This window comes from Apteryx rowi, unplaced genomic scaffold, assembly GCF_003343035.1.
Source record: "Apteryx rowi isolate R43461 unplaced genomic scaffold, aptRow1 scaffold_34, whole genome shotgun sequence".
NCBI classification, from domain to species: domain Eukaryota; kingdom Metazoa; phylum Chordata; class Aves; order Apterygiformes; family Apterygidae; genus Apteryx; species Apteryx rowi.
This window is the reverse complement of record NW_020449863.1, coordinates 379251-399596: the sequence shown is the minus strand read 5'-3', so window position 1 is coordinate 399596 and position 20346 is coordinate 379251. Positions and strand designations below refer to the sequence as shown.

Sequence of the window (20346 nt, the reverse complement as noted above, 5' to 3'; positions counted from 1 at the left end):
CTATGAAATAACTTACTGGCAGGGAAAGATTCTTCTAAATCCTAAATCACTAAAAAATTAGAGAATGGCTTATTTTACTGAAGTATGAGGGTTTCTATTTATTTTAATCTGTTTCTACAATTGGATATTCCTGTTATGCATTTGTAACTATCAAATAACTGCTTGCCTGCTGTCAAGGTGAAAATTCTCTCCAAACCTCAGCCTGAATTGCCATAAGAAAATGTAGATATTGATCTAGAAACTTTCCTTCTCCAGCAACAGCTCTGTCAAACAAACAAACGCTCCCAATGACAATCTCTCTTATGTGATAGAAATTCTTTCCAAATTTCCCTCTCTAAGGATTCCTTTGAATGTTTCCCAAAATGTTTTTTATGGAGTTATTTCTTATAAAGAACTTCTGACTTTGTCTTTAGGATATTCTAGTCTGGTTTTGGATTCCACTGGCGCTAATCTGTTTGCTAACTGCACAGATGACAGTATCTACATGTTCAATATGACAAGTTTAAGGACCACTCCAGGTAAGAATGATATCTGTGGAAATAACTGCAAAAAAAGAGTGCCACATACAGCAAGGTTACTAAACTCATCCACAAAACCAGGCATCTATAAAATCTAGCGGCAGGGAGCCTCGAATAGTGTTGCATGGATACAGACCTCTGCTTCAAATCTGATCTTGATCAGTAATGAAAAAAACATTTTATGAACTGCAGGTGATTTGTTGGTATAGGTATAAAGAGCTTAGTCTCAGCCTTGAGCGCTCATATCGTGCAAACCAGCATTGTAATTGCCACTTCTTGGAAGCCTGATTAGCAGTTCTCTTAGGCAGGCCAAAGACGAGGACTGTCATCACCTTATAGACTGATAATTGGCAGTGCTAACAAACACATCATGGAGAGTAACAAGACAACTTTCTCCTTTGCAGTGGCTTGCAGGGACAGCTTGAAGACATAAGAAACCTATTCCATTCTCATGAGTCTAAAACTATCTGGGAGAAAAGGCATCTGTTACAAGAGCTGTTCATATTTAGCAGTAAGCCACACAAGTAAAAGTAATAGCATAAGAACACATATAAGTGCAGATACTGGTTCACCTAGATTGAGGCTAACAATAGTTTGCGTATTGCTTCCAGTTATCTTGTTAGGAATGGTTAGCATCCAGCTGTTTTAAATCTGAACCGAGTTTGAATCATCCCCTTACTGACAGTCTCTGATTTTTCAAGCTCTATTAGGTGTGAATTCATGTAAAGTTGTCAGCTGGTATGTTGTATTCATATATTTTAAGATATCGYCCTCTTCAATTTAGCTTCTATAGCAGATTTCTGGGAAAAAGCATCTTCAGCATATTGTGGCATCTTCAGCTTTTTAGATTCCTTCAGTTTTGCATCTGTGACCTTTACATTGACAAGATGGGTCGCAAACTTTGATGGACTAAGCTTCTTTGTCATGGGCCAATGGATGCTTCTCAGAAAGCAGCAAATCTTATTAGATGCATTCCAGTCAGACAGACATATGATTTAGTTTCCACTGCCTTTTCTTAGTCTTTCAGTTAATTGAAATTAAATGAACAATGCACCCTTCTGTATGCTCTTCAGGAAGACAGTCCGGTGGGAATGCTTCCAAAGCTGAGAAGTGGTGCAAATGTTAAATATTAATAGATCAATTGTTGGTTTTAACCCTGGGTGTCACTGCTGAGCTGTGGAAGTATTCTCACTGGGCTGTGCCCCTAGAAGAATGGGTTCTCTCCAAAGCACAGGACACTCAGCCATCTCCCTCTTGCCTTAGTTTTTGCCTTGTATGTAACGGATAAAATCTGGAGAGAAATCCTGATTCACCCAGCCGGATTAAAAATGTGTGAATTTTCAGAATGGTTGTGGGAACGGTGTGCTGTTCCTCCCACAGAGGGCAGCACCAACCTTTGGGTTGGGTGTGAGTGGCTGGGGAACATGCTGGGCCTCTTTCCTCAATCGCAGCTACTCTTGTCTAATATTGAGACAGCTTTAGTTTGAAGGAGAATGTGAGGAAATCATTCTGTAATAGGATTTGCCTGTAGGCCTCTCTTAGGAGGATACTCACTGCTCTGTAACTACTGCATTGAAAGAGCTGCAGGTAAAAATCAAAGGGTCTTTTGGAGTCTGGCAACTTTTCAAAAAATGCCAAAGGCAACCGTGTGGTCTCTGCTCTGAAAGTCACCTTCCTTGCCAAAAACACTACGGAAAAGGGATTGGAAACCCTCCAACCATYTACTAAACTGCTGCTTTCTTGCTGCAGTGTCTTGGATCCTGCAATGTTTGTGGTGTCAACACTTCCAAGCTTCTTATGCCAGGGCTGGTAGACGGGAAAGTCAGTCACACGTGGTGCTAAATTGGGAAACTTGCCCTTTCTACCCTGATAAGAAGCCTGGATGTAGTGCGGCCAAGTGCTCTAGATCCACGTTCAGCTCCTGTGTTGGCTGTTGGTGCTTCCGGTTCTTGCAATAGGAAGAATGGCAGCTATTCAGGGTGATGGTTTCAAGGCTTTAACAGATCAGCCGAAGCATCACTGAGACTTTAAAAATAGGCAATAGACAAGCGTAGCTGACATAGTATATGTTTTGTTAACGAAATAAAGGTGCTGGCAGCAGGAAAAAGCAGTAGCAAATGCCTTTGTTGCTTCAGTGGAAGGAGGCCCTAGCTATGTCTTCTGCGTGGCTATCCCTGTTAATTTAGCAGGAGTGGTTAATTTGGCAGGATTGTGGCTATGGGAAGAAGAGACAAGAAATCTTAACTAGTGTGCTGGGGTAGCCCAGATGATGTCTTGGCCTGGTCCTGATACGAATGAACGAAAACTTTAATAAAATGGCCCCTGATTACTAGTGCTATGGAGAGAACTGTTCCGGGAAACCTGCTTTGTAGCAGAAGCTACAAGGGCTCCTACTGAATATTACTTCTTGGTGGCTGGAGCTTCAAGCCCTAGAGCAAGGGAGCAGCATAACCACTTTTTCTAGAGGATATGTGGCCAGGCAGGAAAAGCCTGTAAGATCAGCCCTGCTTATGTAACCAACTCCACAGCTGTACATTAAGGGGTGCTTTTATTTTCTTTTTTTGTCTCGCAGTGGCAGTTTTCAGTGGACACCAGAATTCTACCTTTTACATCAAATCCAGTGTTAGCCCAGATGACCAGTTCCTGGTTAGTGGCTCCAGTGACTGCAACGCGTACATCTGGAAGGTGAGATGCTTGGGAGAAACCCACGTTTGCAGCCCCAGGCTGGCTGCCCACAACTGCTCTGTTCTTTCATTTCGTTTGCTTTTCATGTTCGCACAGGACACTCCCTGCCTCCCACTCCTACTTATCGCAGCATGGGGTTAGCTCCTGGCATGTTGTGCCCAGAGTGTGTTGCTGTCAAAGCTCGATGTAACTATTTAATGTAAAACAGAGCTAACCTCCTGCCATCAATATGTCTCTCATCACTGCTGCTTATTGCAAGTTGCTGATCTTAATCTGGTTTTAACGGGCATTAAAATTCTCTTTCAATCCTGTTGATTCAGCCAGCTATGACAAGTAGACAGTTTTTGGTTCATATTTAGCAGTGGAGCGCACTAGCAAAAACCTAACAGTTTAATTGTCTTAAAGGGCACTCTTTTTTTTTTTCCTCCCCTTTTTTCCAGCTCTTGCTTCAGACATAGCTTTTTCTCATGCTTAATTTACAGTAGTTAAACCCTTTGTATTACAGCAAGGGCTCAGTCAGAGCCTTCAGCAAAATTCCAAAGCACTGTCTGACAGCTGAGAGGCTTAGTCACTTGGCATCTTGGCATCTTGCACTGGGGTGTAGGAAATGCAAATGTCACAAAGTTAATAGCAGAGACCTCAGATTGAAACATGCTTTGAGTTCTGTTCTCCATAATTTACAGCCGTATGGGAACAGAGTGGACTTTATATCTGAAGAAAAATAGGTAGAAACATAGGTGACTGAGATGTTTTACAATTTTTAGGGAATGCTGACTTGCTTACGCCTTTCATGATGAGTTTGAAAGTAAAATACAAACCTCGGAGCAGAGGGCCACCCTCCTGTGGTTGTGGTTTGAGCACATAGTCTCTTTGATTCTGAGCTCACTGTTCTTGTAAGCAGCTAGATTGCTTACTCAGAAGTAGTATGAGTATAGCAGCATGGCTAGTCCTGTGTTAAAACAGGTGGTGTAATTTTAGCCTTCCTAATGTTCTGAGCTTGTTCAGCAAAAATACCTGTGAAAACTTGGGTTGTGCATCTTGCATTCACGTTTTGATATTTTCCTGGAACACAGACTTGCTATCGCATGTGGGTGACAGATGTTGTTGCATATTTATTAAATAAATCATCCAATGATCATCTTTATTTTAATCCCATAGTCATGTTAGAAAGTGGGACTTTCAGTGGAACTCGATCTCATTTCAGATCTGTCTTATCCATAGACTCCTTAACTTGTTTAAATGTAGGCAGCTTTTACTGAGACTGAAATGTGTGCATCTCTTCCAGAGATGAGCACTTACTATGCTGTGAAAATATGTGGTTAGATATTTCATGAGCAGTTAACAGGTAATGTCGGAAAGAGCTTAATGAAAAGTGCTAGCTCTCCATATTTAGAGAGGAATGGAAGGCAGAGCAAAAATGTTGTCCACCTGATTATTTCTTTGAGGAAATTTGGCAGCAGTGCTAAGTTGCGTTTGGGTCAATACTTCCCAAGGAAAATCCTGAATGGACAGGAGTGCTGTTTCAGTCTGTTCCACATACAACATCACTTTCAGGCAATGAACATTCACTTTGCCTTGGTTTTTTTTTTATTATTTTTTTTATTACTAGTCTGATTAATGAACTGACTCTTGAACAACCCTAAGTTTATAAAAACCAGTGGGCAGAGAAGTTTCTCTCTACCAAAATGGTACATAGCTGGCATCCTCTGACTCCCTGAAAGTAGAAAATATCCCTTATAGATATGTGCTTCCATAGTTCCATTGGCCTTTGRATCCTCTGGTATGAGCTACTCCAAGGTGACTGTATTAAGTAACCCTTTGGTCTGTCCCAGTGTTGAGTTTTTTTGCTTCTGTATCATCTGATGCATAAAACTACGTGCACCATTTCATCCTGAATCTTGAAGATGGATACAACAGCTGTTTCAATGAGTAGGGCACCTGATAAAGCCTTATTTCCTAGGTTTTTCTACAGTTTCTCATTTATTAATAGCCCTAACCTCCCATCAATACCCTGTCAAATCAGGCAAAAAGGAGCATGAGCTGAGGCTAATCCTGACGTGTGCAGACTGGCCAACTGTCTTTGGCCAAACAGAATGGATGCTGCTGTAATTATGCCCACCTTACTCCATGGGAACATTGTCTTCACAGCCTCTCTTGTAAGCATGGAGCTGTTTCGAGATCACTGCCGTCTTTCAGGTGTGGACCTGCTGGCCAATTTCAGCCAAAAGTTGAAGTAGGTGGATGGGTCCCCTCATTGTAGAAAGCCTCGCTTTCTTAAGAAGCAAGGCTAAAACTGAGAGTTTCTGGACTCTAGCATTCCGGTGACATAAGGAAATGCAGACCTAGAAGTCTTGTAATTCTGTTTTTTCTAGCACTGAGGGAGAAAGACGCATTTTATTGACAATGTAGTCTGGCCTCTTTCTCCTTCAAATTCCAATGACTGCATCCTCCTTTTGTGCACAATAGTATAAATTAGGTGTAATTGGTTTAATTGACACTAGTGTACTGTAAAACCAGCATGAGTGTAGAATCTGGCCCAGCAAGTGTAATTCTCTTCCTTTGCTTTCCTATCAACAATCAATGGCCACTAGACTGCTATTGTGTCTATGTTATGTGTGTATAGCAAGACTGCTATTAAATGTAAATGAAGGTGTTCTCTGCACCAAGCTCTTCTGCAGTTTATTCCCTAAATAGGGATTTAGTTTCCATGGTATTGCATGTTTTGGCAGAGAAGGGAATACTCTGAACAAGGCATTTAGTAGATATTTAGTCAAGTGATTGCCTCTGCTATGCCAGGAAAAAGTGGCCTGTTATGATAAACCTGTTTATATCAGAACAACTTCAAGATTCGGAAGCTGGGTATTCAGTTTTAGCTTTGCAGGCTGTTACAGGAGGGGATCCACAAGAGAAACTTGTGCGGAAACCCAAAGCCTTCCCTGTTGTCTTGCATCTTCCTTTGAAATCTATATTCCTTTTCCCACACAGTAAAGAATCTGTTCATTCACTTAGTCATGTATGCAAATCCTCCTCATAATGTCACATCAGTAATGGTGACTCATAGCTCCAGAAAGCTTTGCCTGCTGAAAGCATGCAAAACTTGGATGTAATCTGTTTGTGTGCATTTGTGTGTGTGTGTGTGTGTGTGTGTGTGTGTGTGTGTGTGTGTGTTTCTTCCTCAGGCCACCTAATGCTAGCTTCAGCTGTATCTCTCACTTATGTGAGCTGCAACTGAAGATTAATAATAATACTGTAGAATAGGAGAAAGCTTTTTATGAAGGGTATAAGAGAAATGGAGATCAGTTTAATGAACATGTGTGCTTTAGGGAGGTTTTTATGATCTCTTAAGAGGCTCTCTGCTCCAGTAGATTGGCTGGAAGAGGTGCTGCCACTTGGCAGCTACACAAATACCAATTCTAAAGCCAGTGAAGATTCATCTATTGGATTTTATTTATTTATTTATTTTTAATAAATCATTGAGACATTTGTAAAATAGCAGCAGAATATATTTGCCTGTTCTAATTCAAAGTAGGAGTTTCCCAAACTTTTAAGCATCTTACCTAGAACAGACAGGGTTACTTAGTGCAATAATATGCTCGCATAGTGTGTTGGGTTGACAACTCTCGAGGCCGAAGTCCTGTGTGCAGCAGGAATTAAACAAGTGCTTTCAGGCAAGTCAGTACATCTCAGTGCTGACCAGCTGCTTCACCTCTAGAAATGAAACACAAACTGATTCTTAGAGCTCAGTCAGTCATCACCTCAGAAAATCAGAAAAGATTGCCCATAGTCCTTGTTGTGAGGACACTTTATGGGTGAGGAAGAGTATTCAGATACTTCTGACAGTCCACGAAGTACTGAAATGAAACCATGGACTTGTACTATATGGACTACTGAACACCTGTCATGGAGTAGCTACCCTTACTAATGTCATCCCTATGAAATTAATTCCTACCTTGCTTTAAGACATTAAATCCTACAGAGAACATTGTTTTTCCACAACTGCAAAGAGTACAGAAGCTGTGGTGATTTTTGGGAGTGTGACACCTCCCAAGATATCTTGTGCTGAAAAGAAGTTCTGTGAGTAAAGGAACAGGGATTTACAGCTGAGTTCTCCTCTCAGCTGTAATGGAATATGATGACAGGCTGAAAGCATTTGGCTTATCTATCTCATATAGAAAAGACAGAAAGTATTCATATGCTTCACAGGCGGACTGTGCAGTCCTTTTTTACTAATGTGTATTAGGCTGCATGTCTTCTGATTTTATACTTTTTTTTCCTATGGAATTTTTAAGGTTTCTGAGCCCAGCCTTCTTCCATGGATACTACTTGGTCACTCTCAAGAAGTTACCTCTGTTGCTTGGTGTCCTTCAGACTTCACTAAGGTTTGTTTTCTAGAAAATTGTCTTTCCTGTGAAACAATATTTGTGACGTGACAACATCTGCTTTTCAAAATTTAAGTGGTGTTTATTTGGAAGGATGTTCTTAGTTAATAACTTCCCAAAATGTTCAGTTTTGGGGGCAGTAAACCAAACTCGTCATATGAATACAATATATCAAAACTTTTTTATTATTTTCAAATAATTTGGACTATTTGATAAGATCTAGCAAATTGTAAATGAACAAAGATGTCTCCTGATGAGAGCGTGTTACACTAACTCCAGGAGACAAAACTGTTTAGCTATTTCTTCAGGGCTTTCATAAGCCAACGGCTTGTTTTGTGGTTCCATGTTTATGTCTTCCTTACCTAGCTGACCATTGATACATGCGTCAGATTTGTACAGAGTGGTAAGCAGTTTCAAATCTCCTTTCAAGAACACATGTGGGTTCTTAAATTGTTATTTTTTTACTAAAGCTGAACTGTTCCTATGACAAATGTTTGTGTGTACACCCAAAAACCCATGGTGGAATTGTGTCAGTAATTATCCACTAAGTATCACTAAAAGGAAGAGAATTGTGGTAGGGAGCTGGGTAACATGGTCAGCCTAGCTCAGAATGAGAAATAACCCTGAAAAACCATAGTGTCCTAACCATAGCTAGAGTTTCTTTCACCCAACAGCATTAAGCAATTCAGCCACTTTCCCTAACTTTCATTATAGCACCAGGGCTTCAGAATAGCTTTGCAGTGCAGGAGACAGGAGTCTTGCAGACAAATGTAGGAAGAATTGTTCTAGTTGTAAGGGTGTGCAAGAATCTGTGAACTATCATTTTTAGATTAAATCTGTGGTATGTGTAGCCCAGCATCCTGATCATGATGGCTTGGAAATGCAGACCAACATAGCCTTTGAAATCTTTGTCAACACAGGTAAGAAACAGTTAGCTATCGTACAAATTCTGAAGCATGGAGACAAGTGAAAATGATAATGTTAAGAAAAGATGGGGATCTACTTGGAGTGATTTGAGAGGCAAAGTTGCTTTCTGTAGGAACAATATCGGTGTCATGGGGTCAGAGTAGAGACATTTTCCCATCCAGATTACTATGAACTTTGGCCACAGCATTTCTTTTTTGTTGCTGCTGATTCCCAAGTGAGTCACTAGACAATTGGTCCAAAGAGAGCCATAAAAGTGTGGGATGGACAGGTTCTGTTGCTTCTCTGAAATAGATGGCGTAGATCATTTTGGAATGCAAGAAACCAAGGCTGGAATCTAGACTAATGTTTCTAGCAGAGTTGATTTTTCTCTGCCAGATACTGCTAACATCAGAGTCTGTAGAGGTAGTGCTCAAGGCTAGTGCAACAGCCTTCCAATGTCACCTTTTCAGTGTGTTGCAAACGTTTGTCCCCAAGCAGAAAAGGTCCTGAATGACAGACGCAGCCCTAGATGCAGGTGCAGAAATGTCCCAAGTTGTTTTCAGTTTCTTGGAACATGTACAGTGGGGCATGACTGGATGGCTTTTTTGCCTGAATGGTTGAAATTTCAAAATACGCATTGGCCCTCCCTGAGCAGACTGTCATCTGTCACAGAGCTATGCTAACGCAAATGGTTACTAGTGGCTGAAWCTTTTCTAGCAGGAAAACGTAAAGGCTTTTTGCCTGTGAGGCAGCCTTGCTCCTTTAAAATCAGTACACTCTGATACACTAAAGAAATAGGGTTGTGTTGTTTTGTTTGTTTTATGGGCAAATCCTGTACCCCCTCATCCAGGGTTTCACCCTGCATTCATATTGGCACGGTGTGTCAAGTGTAGCTGTTCTAGTTCAGTTGGCCTGTGAACCACTGGATGTGGCCTGGTTGCTTCAACAAACTAATTTATACTGTAGATTGCAACGTGCTCTGATGACAACACTGTGAGGATTTGGCGCTTACGACGTTGTGCTGAGGAGGAGAAGGCAGCATTCAGCAAAGTCAACTTGGTAGGCTGGGTCACTCAGAAGCAACCAGAAGAACAAGGTGGAGTAGGTATGGACCCTGGGGTATCTTGCTCTAAATTTTGGGTGTTCTTTGTACCAGCAGAAGCCTTCTGCCTGTCTTAGTCTTCAATTTTTTTCATATTAGTGAATAATTTGTATAACCAGCCAGATACTTCTACTGGTAAGTACTTCTACCACCAACTAGAGGAGCTAGCTGAAATATCTTACAGCTATGCTGAAGTCTCCATGACCAGACTGCATGGCAAATATTTATTAACACAGCTTATTGGGCAGCCAGATCTTCACTGGGCACCAGCAGGGTAATTGATAATTGATCAGGCAAAGCAGATGTCGTGCCTGCATGGACTTCTTTAACTGGCAGAGCTGGAACACAGAATCACAGGCTTCAGAACTGAGTCCTTGCAACTCCAAATAAAAAGGATTTGGTTATTAACTATTAGCAACACTTTTTTTTTTTATTTTTTATCACATAGTAGCTGAGAGCAGGAAGGTCATATGCTTCTTTGAATTTGATGTTTTACCTAGTAAAGGCACATATACAGCCCTGGAACTTTGAATTGTTTCCTCCTGCCCAGCAGATGAATTCTCCACAGTATTCTTTGCTACTGCTATTGAGTGTCACATTTCTTTCTTAGCTTCATACGGTCAGAGGTACTGACTGTGCTGTACCAATGGCACTCAGGGAAAAGACTTAAAAAATGCCCATAGCCAATCACCATGTGTATAATATGTTCCAAAAGTAATCAATAACATTCATCCATTCACCTGTTAAAACTAGTTAATAAATACCATACACTTCCAGAAAGCCCAGGAGATCAGATGAACTATGCAGCATACTTCCAAAACTAGTAGATGTGGGCTCTATCACTCTCAAGAATATCTAAGTTTGGTCTAGATCATTCTGATATATACATATAAAGATTTCCCAGCAGGAAAAATCTGTTCAGGATATATAGTGTTGCCTCAGTTCTGAACTGCTGCTCCTCTGCAGAAGAGAAGGTAGCCTCTGGACAGTAGTGCAAACCAAAAGAAAGGAGCCTTGCATCACAGCATTATTTTTAACTTGTCTGAAACTTGCATTGTGTTATGTTAGTGCAGGTGAATGGAATCCCCAAAAGTGAGATAAGATGAGCTTCTCTGTATAGTAGCTCTGAAACTAAGTATACTAAGTATACAATAGCTCTGCAGCAGCTGTTGATGTGACTTCCTGTGTTCCACCTATCTTTTCAAGCCACTCTCCAAATGAATTTCACCTTGGCTAACACAAATACAGGCTGAAGGTCTCCCAGTCCCACTAATGGGATAACATTGCATCTAACCTTTTGCTGGTGAGTAACATTCTTGCAGGAAGCTTGCAGGACAATAGGAGGGAGAGTGCCAGGTCTGCTCCATAGCTGGGAAATTGTGTGTGTGCATACGCTCTGCTTCAGAGAAGCCTGAGAAATCACTGTGTACTATTTTCAGCAAAAGAGAAGTAAGCCTAAATCTAGTCTAGAAGCCCAAAACCTAAAGTAGTTTGTACACTGAACTTTACAAGCCAGCCTTAGCAATTATACTAGAAAAATATCTTTTTTCTCCTTGTTCTTGCTGCATTAGAGCAACACAGGAGGGAAGAGGAAGTACACAGACCTTGCAAACGCAACGGCAGGCTTCCTGCTGACCTTGGCTCTTGAACACAAAGCACGTGCTGTTAGAATGTACAAGTTATCTGCAGAGACTGATTCAGAGCTGGCAAGCTGAGTACTATTTCAGACCTGCTGGAATGAGATCTAGGTAGTTTCCCACCCATTTATATGGCACAAATTGTGAGACTGAGGCTGTGTATTGACTGTTGACCTATATCATGAAGTGTGGCAAGCACAGTTTCCTTTTCTTTGGAAACTGCTTTTGTGGTTTCACTAAGTTGCACTACTTTCTCTATATTTTTGTGTAACCAAATTTCTGGAGCTGGCCTGTATGAGAAAAATTCATGACTCTTAAATCTGGAGGTTCATAATGTCACTCTAGAAAACTTACAGCAGAAGGGAGAGAAGGCAGGAAACATCTGAAATACCTGCTTTGGTGTTATGTAGGTGGACTACAGGTATTTACAGTATTCATTGCAAAGATGCTTGTGCATCCTAAATGGAATGGCAACATATGTCAAAACTGCTTGGATCTAGCTTAGCAGAAGCCTGAACAATGCATGCAATCTTACAGAAAAGTCTGATCTTTATGTTCTGTTTCCCAGGCTTCAGGGTGCAGTTGGTTTGCTTTTCATCATGGCATCCATCCAACCCTCCAAGACAGCTTTTTTCCTCCCCTGCCCGCCCGTTATCTGGTGACTCCACAGTGCAACTTTCAGACTGTGGCAGGATTGAGAATGCTCCCGTCCAGCTACTCATGCCATATTTCTGCTGTATGAATTTGCAGATGGTCATTAGGGATTGAGAGCTGCTGAGCTTGCTAGCTTTCTTCTGCCTCTAAGAGCTTAAATTTTTAAGTGCAACTAATTCTCCAGCTGAGATATTGTCTTGTAAGTGCTCATTAAAGTAAAGATTAGGAGAACCAATCTTGGCAGTGACGTTCTCTGCAACCAGATTGAAGCAAGTTGTTATGAAATAGCACATTTCTTCAGGAAAGGGGCCTTTAACTCTACTCTGGGCTTCAAAGTGATTTGTAGTGGGATCCATTAATGTGGGATCCTACTCAGTTTGCTGTGATGCACCAGTACTAATATGTATGTATATATTATTGTAGTAAAAGGAAGGACTGAAAGGAGATTAGTGTGGTATGTAATCAGGGTCGTGTAGGTGGTCACTCAACAGGTTACTTGAGAGAGTCTGGCATTCCAGAGAAATGGCAGGGCATTCCCACTATGCTTCTCACTGTCCTTATGAGGCACTTTACAGTATAACAGCTAATGCTGAGAATTAGGAGTTCTGATTAAGCCCCTGCTATACAGAAAACGTTTAGAGCCCTTGTGCTCAGCAGTAGAAATGTGTAAGGTAGCTAATGTGCTATCCTGTTCAACTGCATCACCTCAAGTTAGGTGAATAGAAAGCAGGCATTAAACAGACCCACTAATGTATTCTCTGCTGGAGGGTGATAGGGATTAAAACCCCTCTAATATTGCTGAGGACCAAGATGTTTGCTACCCATGATTCCCAGTGTTACTGTCGAGGTCCTACTGCCCCACTTGCAAACCTACCTATGACTACTTTGTTTCATGTTTTAAGAGGCTCAGCTCCTGTTTTAAAAGCAAGGGCTTTTACACAGTAGCTAGTGAGCTCTAAAGCCATTGTGACATATTTGTCTTGGAATCATTTGTTTTAGAGAAATAACTTAGCACAGTGAAAGATTTTATTTTCTTTAGAATTTAAGTCCTTGTGCAGGAGGTGAAGAATTTCTCACATTTGTCTAGGTGTGGTAAATAACTGGCTAATATCTTTGTACTAATACAGCATTGCAGAAAATTCTCTAGCAAAAGGGCAATAGGATGAAAGCATGTCCTTTCCTGTTCTTTTTATCTTAAAATATACAACTGTTAACACCTGACTAGGAGCATTATTCATATAGTAGGGCATTCTCGTATAAGGCTTCCTCAGTGTACAATTAGCTATGGGACCTGCTTACAATACCTTTGTCCCTCAACTCAGTTATGAAACCACTAAAAGATTTTAGTACAGTTAGGAACCTAATCTTGTCCTCAGGCAGCTTCTCAAAAGAGCTATCTGGACTAAGCCATTGCAAAGCTTCCAGCAGGGCTAGATAAACTTAGAAGATTCAAGACCTATTTTGTCTATCCATAAGTCCCTTGGCTGTAGTTCATGTAAGYAGTGCTAGTTACAGGAGGGATAGAAGTCAGACATCAAGTAAGCATTCTGTTTTATACTTACCAATATGATACAGTATTTTAAATAGGACTTGTGTTAGTTTAACTGAAATTAAAAGGATTTATGCAATTTGTAACTCAAAAGGGTATGTCTGAGAAGTGGGGTCAGTGCTAAATTCAGAATCTCCTACCTGGAAGGAGTATTTATAAAAGGGCTGTCTTTAGTCTGCTGTTCTGTGTTCCTCGTTAGACTACCTATTTCTCCTCTCGCAGGTCTGCCAACCAGCCCGCAGAGTACTCCTGCCAAGGTCTTCACAGTGGGCAACCCATGTATTTCCTCGCCACGTCCAGCTGCCTGTGCTCCCAGTTATTCTGGAGACCTTCCTCTTTCTACAAACACTCCAACAGGCTCTCTCAAAACCCAAATGGCCACAACCTGTACACCAGCAAAGCAGAGCAGAGCCAGCCCATGCACTTCTCCCAAACTGATACCTTCCTCCAAAATGTCCATTAAACATTGGGTTATTAGGACTCCGGGCTCTTCTTCTCCAGACGTGGAGAAAAAGGCTCCTTCTCCTAGGAAAGCCCTGGCAGAAGTCACACAAGGTCTCTTGGAGACAGCTTGCACTCCTAAAGCAGCGCACTCGCGGTTTGAAAAGCGTGCCAAAAGAAGGCTTGATTGCAGCAAGGAAGATGATGTGGGGCAGAAGTGTCTACAGACCTGTAGCTGCGTGACTGAACTGGACCATGTGGCTAAGAAATCCAAGTTAAATTTATGTCATTTGGCTGCAGGCCAAAAAGCTTGTGATGAAAGTTCTCTAAGTCTTGCTGAGTTGGATAAAGACCGTGAAGGCTCTAGCCACAGCCCAAAAGAGCCTTCTTTTCCTGAAAGCCCTATTAATCCATCAGGAGTTCAAACTCCCCCTCTTTTCAGATCTCCTTGCAGGAAAGGGGCTGACGTAGTAGATAAAGAAAATAGTTCACCTGAAAGAAAAAACTGGCTGTCTGCTCTGGGAGAGAAGCTAAGGACTGGCAAAGCTGGCATCCGGAATGCACCAAACAGCCCCCCATCATCTTGTAATCCCAGTGCAAAACGACAAGAGGCGGCAGCAGTGGCCACTTCACCGAAAGCTGTAAGTAGAACAGTTAGTCATGGTGGTAATGAAAGAGGTTATTGCTAGTTACCACTCTCTCCTTGTTGCGCACGTTTAGTTCTCTCCTACTCAGGCATTTCAAGAATTATCTGATCCATTTGATTATGACAAAAAAAAAAAAAGAGAGATGATTTCTGGCCTAAATAAGCCCCAATACTGGTCTAACAAACACACTAATGCTTTCATCTACTAATCCCCCCCATACAGGAAGAGAATTTTCAGAACCGTTTGGTCCCTCATTTGAAAGGGACTTAAAGCACATAGGATATAAGATAATCCTTGCAGTCCCTAGTTGGGTGTTCTAAGGATGTAGCCATCACCTGAAATAAAACTTTGCTCCAAGAAGCGTAATAATGACAGCACCTTTCCTGGCAGATGTACTGTTTATATGTGTTCACCATCATATCTGCCTATTTATGTTCCTGCAAAGTCACTTCAGCATTGGAAGAAAGAGCTAAATTTTATTCTAGTCCACGTAGCAAAAGAATTTGTTATCCGTGTTAAAACTGTGGGGCTAAATTCTGCCTTCGATTCCTTCTGTTGAAAACTAATAGAAAATGAAGGCATTGCAGAAGAGTCAGAGGGCAGGATGTGACCTACATAATCCTACTTTTGATGCATGAGAAGCTCATCCTAGGATCTGAAAGTTAAGCTTATAAAGCAGTTAAAAAGTTGGCATGGGAGATTGAGGGTTTAACCTGCAAACTGAGATATGATGATTACGTGTTCAAAACAAACTCATCTGTTCTGTGAAACTGGACTCCAAATCCTACAGTGTCTATAACTTAGATTCTTATTTCAGTAAATCTTATGTAAATTTTCAATCATCAAATTTTAGTTGTTCTCGCAATTGAGTATCTGATGCTAGAAGTTGTTGCCATGACTAAGGGTTATTTTGGTAAAATATCTCCTGCTTTACCTGATTTCATCTCTTTCAGCACTTCTGTCAGATGTGAAGTGGGCAAGCCACCACTCCTTACCTTTAAGTCATGCATAGGATTTGAGCTCTTAGTATTGTGGTTGGACCAAGAAATCTTGGTAATAATAAACCTAGAACTGCTTGTGCTTGATACTGTACATGTTTAAACAGAAGACAAAAAAGATTTGCCCTGGAGAGAGATTACTATGGAAGAATTCTCTCTCCACCCACTATGCTTTAGCTCAAATCTCAGGATGCTCGTGGCCAGTGTTGCATGCAAAGCCTGATAAGGTGCTTAGAGTGCCACCAAGACTCATTGATCTATTATATCTTGGAAACCTGCAGCTCTATTGTGTGCTGTAGACAAGCTCAAACCACAGCAAGAGTGCTTCTCCTAGGGCAGTAAGGCAGCCCCAGGTTTTAGCCAATGTTTCCTGTAGCTACTAAGCTTCTTATCTGTAAGACAAACAGATTATAGCAAAGAACCTCTCATTTAGAGTCTTATCTGAGGGACTAAACAAACTGGAGCAATGATGGAGGGGAGACTTTAAGACTCCTGCAGCATTTGAAGTGTTAATCTTGAAAGGTTTCTTCATATTGTTTTTTCTAGGCTGTAACCACTTCAGTTTCCATGAGGAAGATCTGCACATACTTCCACAGAAAGCCACAGAATGACTAAAGCAGGGTGCAGCAGTTGTACCTGGTGGATGTTGACGCTGTGGTATCAAGACCAGATTTAGCAACACTGACAGAGCAATGCATTGGGATTACTCAGCTTGTTGTCAGACCTTTATAAACATGGATTTTTATTCTCCTGTTTTTTAAACCTGTTAACACTTGAAATCAGCTGAGCATGGAACACTTACACAATGCTTATGGACACTCATGGTCTCTTAGTGAGTTCAGATGATGGATTTTTCAATACAGTTTCTCTTTTATAAAGAAAGCTGAGTATTGTTCATGTGGCGACTGCTGAATTCCAAAGGCAGGAGCATATTTGCTGTGCATTGTTGACAGGCATGTACAGCTTGTCAGTTCGTGTTACTAATCTGCTATTGAAATGCTCTCTTAAGAATCCTGCGGAAAGCCTGTGCACCCTCTTGAAGAGCATGTGTCAGAATGGCTGTGGAGAAGCTCTTACCGGGGGTAGACCTGAGCTGAGCCACTTTGTGCTGAGTGGTATTTCTACAGCTGTTCCTCTAGCACAGCAATGACTCTGATTTTGGCAGGAAAGTTATAAATGTGGCTTCCTGTAAACGTAAAAGACTTCTAAATGCCCTGCGTATCTGTCTCCATCTGATGGCACAGCTGGTGATTATAGGAGACAAAGTACAGTCAAGTATGTGATGCCTGTACTCCTCTTGCCATCCCCTTCCCTCTCAGTCTGAAAACTTCTGTATTTACAGGCTTAGCTGACTTTTGGGCCATCAGCACTACAGCTGTTAAGGCTGTCAACCTGTCATCTCTTTGAAATAAAGTAGTGGCAAGGTGTGTTACAAAGGGTTGGTTTAATCCATCCCAAATGGGCATTCCATAACAGATGGTTGCTCAGTGACCTCTCACAGATGCAGCCTGTAGCAAAGGTGCTAATAACTGCCTATAGAATAATTTCATAACACTTTTATAAACAGCATTTATAAAATAATAGTTTGTAAGTTTGGGGGGCACTTGACATTTTAGAAAGCACTTGCCAGTTTACATATTAATAATAAATGCTTTGCCATCTGTAAGTCATCATTGATGCTAATAGAAAAAGGTCACTAACTTAAATGAGATCACAGTCCTGCTGGCTAATGATACTAACTCCTAAGTCATTGGTTTCCATAGGAGTAGCTAATAGAAGATCCACATCTTAGATTGGAGCATTTAGTCTTGCTTCTGGTATAACGGTTCCTATGAACTTCTTAAAAAACAATCTCTGAATCTCTATAAAGTCTTCATACTGCAAAAGTATTGAGGTAATTGAAGGGAATATAATCCAACTAATTCATGTTTTCTGTCTGCAAATTTCACACCTATTCTTCAGTGCCATTGAGTAGTATGGTACCTGAAAGGGATCAGAGGAAAACATTTTGCTTTATATTTTATTTTATTTTGTGGACTGTATTTTGCAAGGAAATAAATGACATGGGAGAAACTGGCTTTTGTGAAAGCTCTCTTACAGCTGTAAAGCAAAAATAAGTATATAGTGTGTTTTTAAAAAAAGTGGTTGTCATCAAATTGCAGCTTTTGGCCAGAGCTAAGGTATGAATAGGAACAAGAGCAACTTTCAGACGGACTTAATTCTGTCTTAATTGTAATTAATCGGAGCAATTGTGTATGGTTCAAAATGCTTTGCTTACAGCCTGTTTTCCCTGCAGGATTCTTCCATTCCAGTTTGTAAATAGCAGATTGCAGAGTAAGGAGATCTGGACGCTCTTGAAGTACCTGAGAGTCTGGTCAGCAATTTTGAAAGCAATAGGGTTTCATGATCCTCCATATCTTTTGCAATATTTTCCTCCTCCAGATATGTCCCACACGCAAACCATTATCTTCTGTATCTTGTAAATGATCATCTATGGTGATAAACATTAAGGGGTGAGCACTTGGATTAATCATCTTGCATGGGACTATGAGACTCTTCCTTCTTTTAAAGGGTATTTGTTTAGTGGAACAGCCTGTTTCATGGACCACCAGCCATAACTTCTTTCCTCTTAAGCTGAACTCAACTTGTCTGAGAGTCTAAAAAAGAAACTGAAACTTATATCCTATGGCCAAGCACCTTGGTCTTACAAAATCATGATCGCAGAAGCGTAGAGAAAGAGTCACTGATAGGAATCCTACATTAAGTGGTTTAAGATAGCAAGTGCTGTCTTTACCTGAGATACTTGCTGAACTAAGCATCAGGACTTACGCCCTCAAGTACCTCTTGTTCTGAGCCAGCAGGCTGTATTTCTGAACTATTTTCTAAAGGATTGCCAAAAACTCTACTTCATGTTTTATAATCAAATGAAGCCTTTTGAGATATTGTTCCCAAGCCCTCTCTCTCTCTGCATATGTAGATGCCACTTTATGCATCTTGCTGGGTTTTCCATGCAGACGCTGCTGCTGCAGATGTCTCTGCCCTCAGTGTCTGCCTTCTAATTGTCACTTGGAGACCTGCTTGTGTGTGTGTGTGTGTGCGCGTGCATGTGCATGCACATGCATCTCTAGGGCTGAGGCACCTGGAAGAGCAAGGATCCAGGACCAGCTACTGGATGCGCTGTGTGTGCAAGGCCAGTTGCTGGATGGATCCATAGTGTGCATATATGTGTGTGTGTGTGTGTCCCCGAGCGAGGTAAACCCCAGTTTATTGTTCTATTCTTGTTCCCGCAGGAGGTGTTAAGTATCTAAAAAATAGACTAATAATAGTCAGATGATCTCCCTGCTCCATAGGACTGTAAAGGCAGATACACCGTATGTTGCAGCGATAGCAAAGTAGGCCTGTGTTGACCAGAGTTTTGGCAAATATTGGCAGAATGTATTACTGAATTATTCAGTGTCACCATTATTTTTATTCTGCTAATTTTCTTGGATTTACTGAGGGAGGAAAGGAGAGTGTATGCAGTGAGATTAGAGAGTTGATTGGATTCGTTAAAGCAGCATGTGACAGAAATAAATCAAACAAGCCCTGATTTGCTTGAGTAGACTTTGATTCGGTGTAGGTAGCTGATAGCAAGGTGGTAAGTGAAAGTTAGAAGTGTAGCATTGTAGGAAACCGGTTGCTTGTACACAGGCAATTTTAAGAAGTGAGACTGGGGTAACAAAGAGAAAACTGACATTTGCAGAAGTAGGCAAGGAAAAAAAAATAATCCACCTAAGGATAAAACTAAAAGAACAAAGTATATTGCATAAGAGATACAATTAACAGGAGAAACTAAATTTCACACGCGTGTTACTTGCTTAAAAGAAAGAGTAGCACTTGGGAGGCCCACATGCTGCCTTTGTGTCAGCCTCCTGTCTAGATCCTGTAGTTTTTTCCTCCGTGAAATGGGGTGCTTGTCCATGCTTGCCCATTCTTTCAGATTAAGATAGAATATGAGTTTAAAGGCAGTTCCTGATCCTTTTGCATACTGGCACCCATATTCCAGAATAAGGAGTGCCTGGTCTGGTTTAACCTCATCTGCTTTCGGAAAGCAGTCGGTTTTGACAAAGGATTAAGATGAACCAGAATAAGGCTTCCTTGTTTCAGCATAAGCCTGTCTTTTCACAGAGTTATTCAGAAACAGTTATTCTGAAGTAACAGTTCTTCTGTAACTCCGTACGTAGGCGATCCTTAAAGAAAGTGATGCAAGACTGTTAGGTGAGCAGTATTATATAAAAGCAGTGCGTATTTTCAAGCGAGAAGGCAGCAGGAAAACTTTTCTGTGTGACAATTCCCTAATTTTCTTGTTCTGGCATCTCAAGCCGCGTCAGCTGGAAAACAGTGGCAAGGCGAGCAGCTCAAGCGGTGCACAGCAGCAGCAGCAGCAGCAGCACACTGGTTTGGCTGTTAACGTGCTGCTGCCACGGGAAGGTTAAGGCCCTCCTCTTGGCGCCTCGTGGCGAAGCCCTCGCCTCGCTGCTGAGCGAGCAGGACTCGCTCGCTCGCTTCCAGGCATGCATGATGTCGTGTTCCACTTTCCCGTCGCACTCAGGCCCACGGCGGGTATCTCCTTCGGCTCCCACTTGCCCGGCCCCGGGCGCTCGCTCAGCCGGTGCCGGTGTCCCCTACCGAACAAGGTGTATGTAGCCTCCTTATAATGTTTTTTGCCTGGGAAGCAGAGAAGAGTGAGGTTTAAAAATAATATTGTGAGCTTAATGCTGCTAAGCAGAGCTTGCTCGATCGCAGATGGAGCTGTAACTCCCTGCTTAGTCCCAGCACAAGTGAGCTGAG

At 41.5% G+C, this 20346-nt stretch overlaps 1 protein-coding gene across 3 annotated transcripts in view; it reads left to right on the top strand.

Moving 5' to 3' along the window:
• DTL (denticleless E3 ubiquitin protein ligase homolog) overlaps nt 1–20346 on the top strand; it is a 27576-nt gene extending 7230 nt beyond the window's left edge. For all 3 annotated transcript variants that reach the window (XM_026072275.1, XM_026072276.1, XM_026072277.1), the window contains 6 exons: nt 414–518; nt 3091–3203; nt 7493–7582; nt 9455–9593; nt 13653–14512; nt 16063–20346. In XM_026072275.1, the coding sequence (XP_025928060.1) occupies nt 414–518; nt 3091–3203; nt 7493–7582; nt 9455–9593; nt 13653–14512; nt 16063–16131 (1376 nt within the window). In that variant the 3' untranslated portion in view covers nt 16132–20346. The remainder of the gene's footprint in view (nt 1–413; nt 519–3090; nt 3204–7492; nt 7583–9454; nt 9594–13652; nt 14513–16062) is intronic.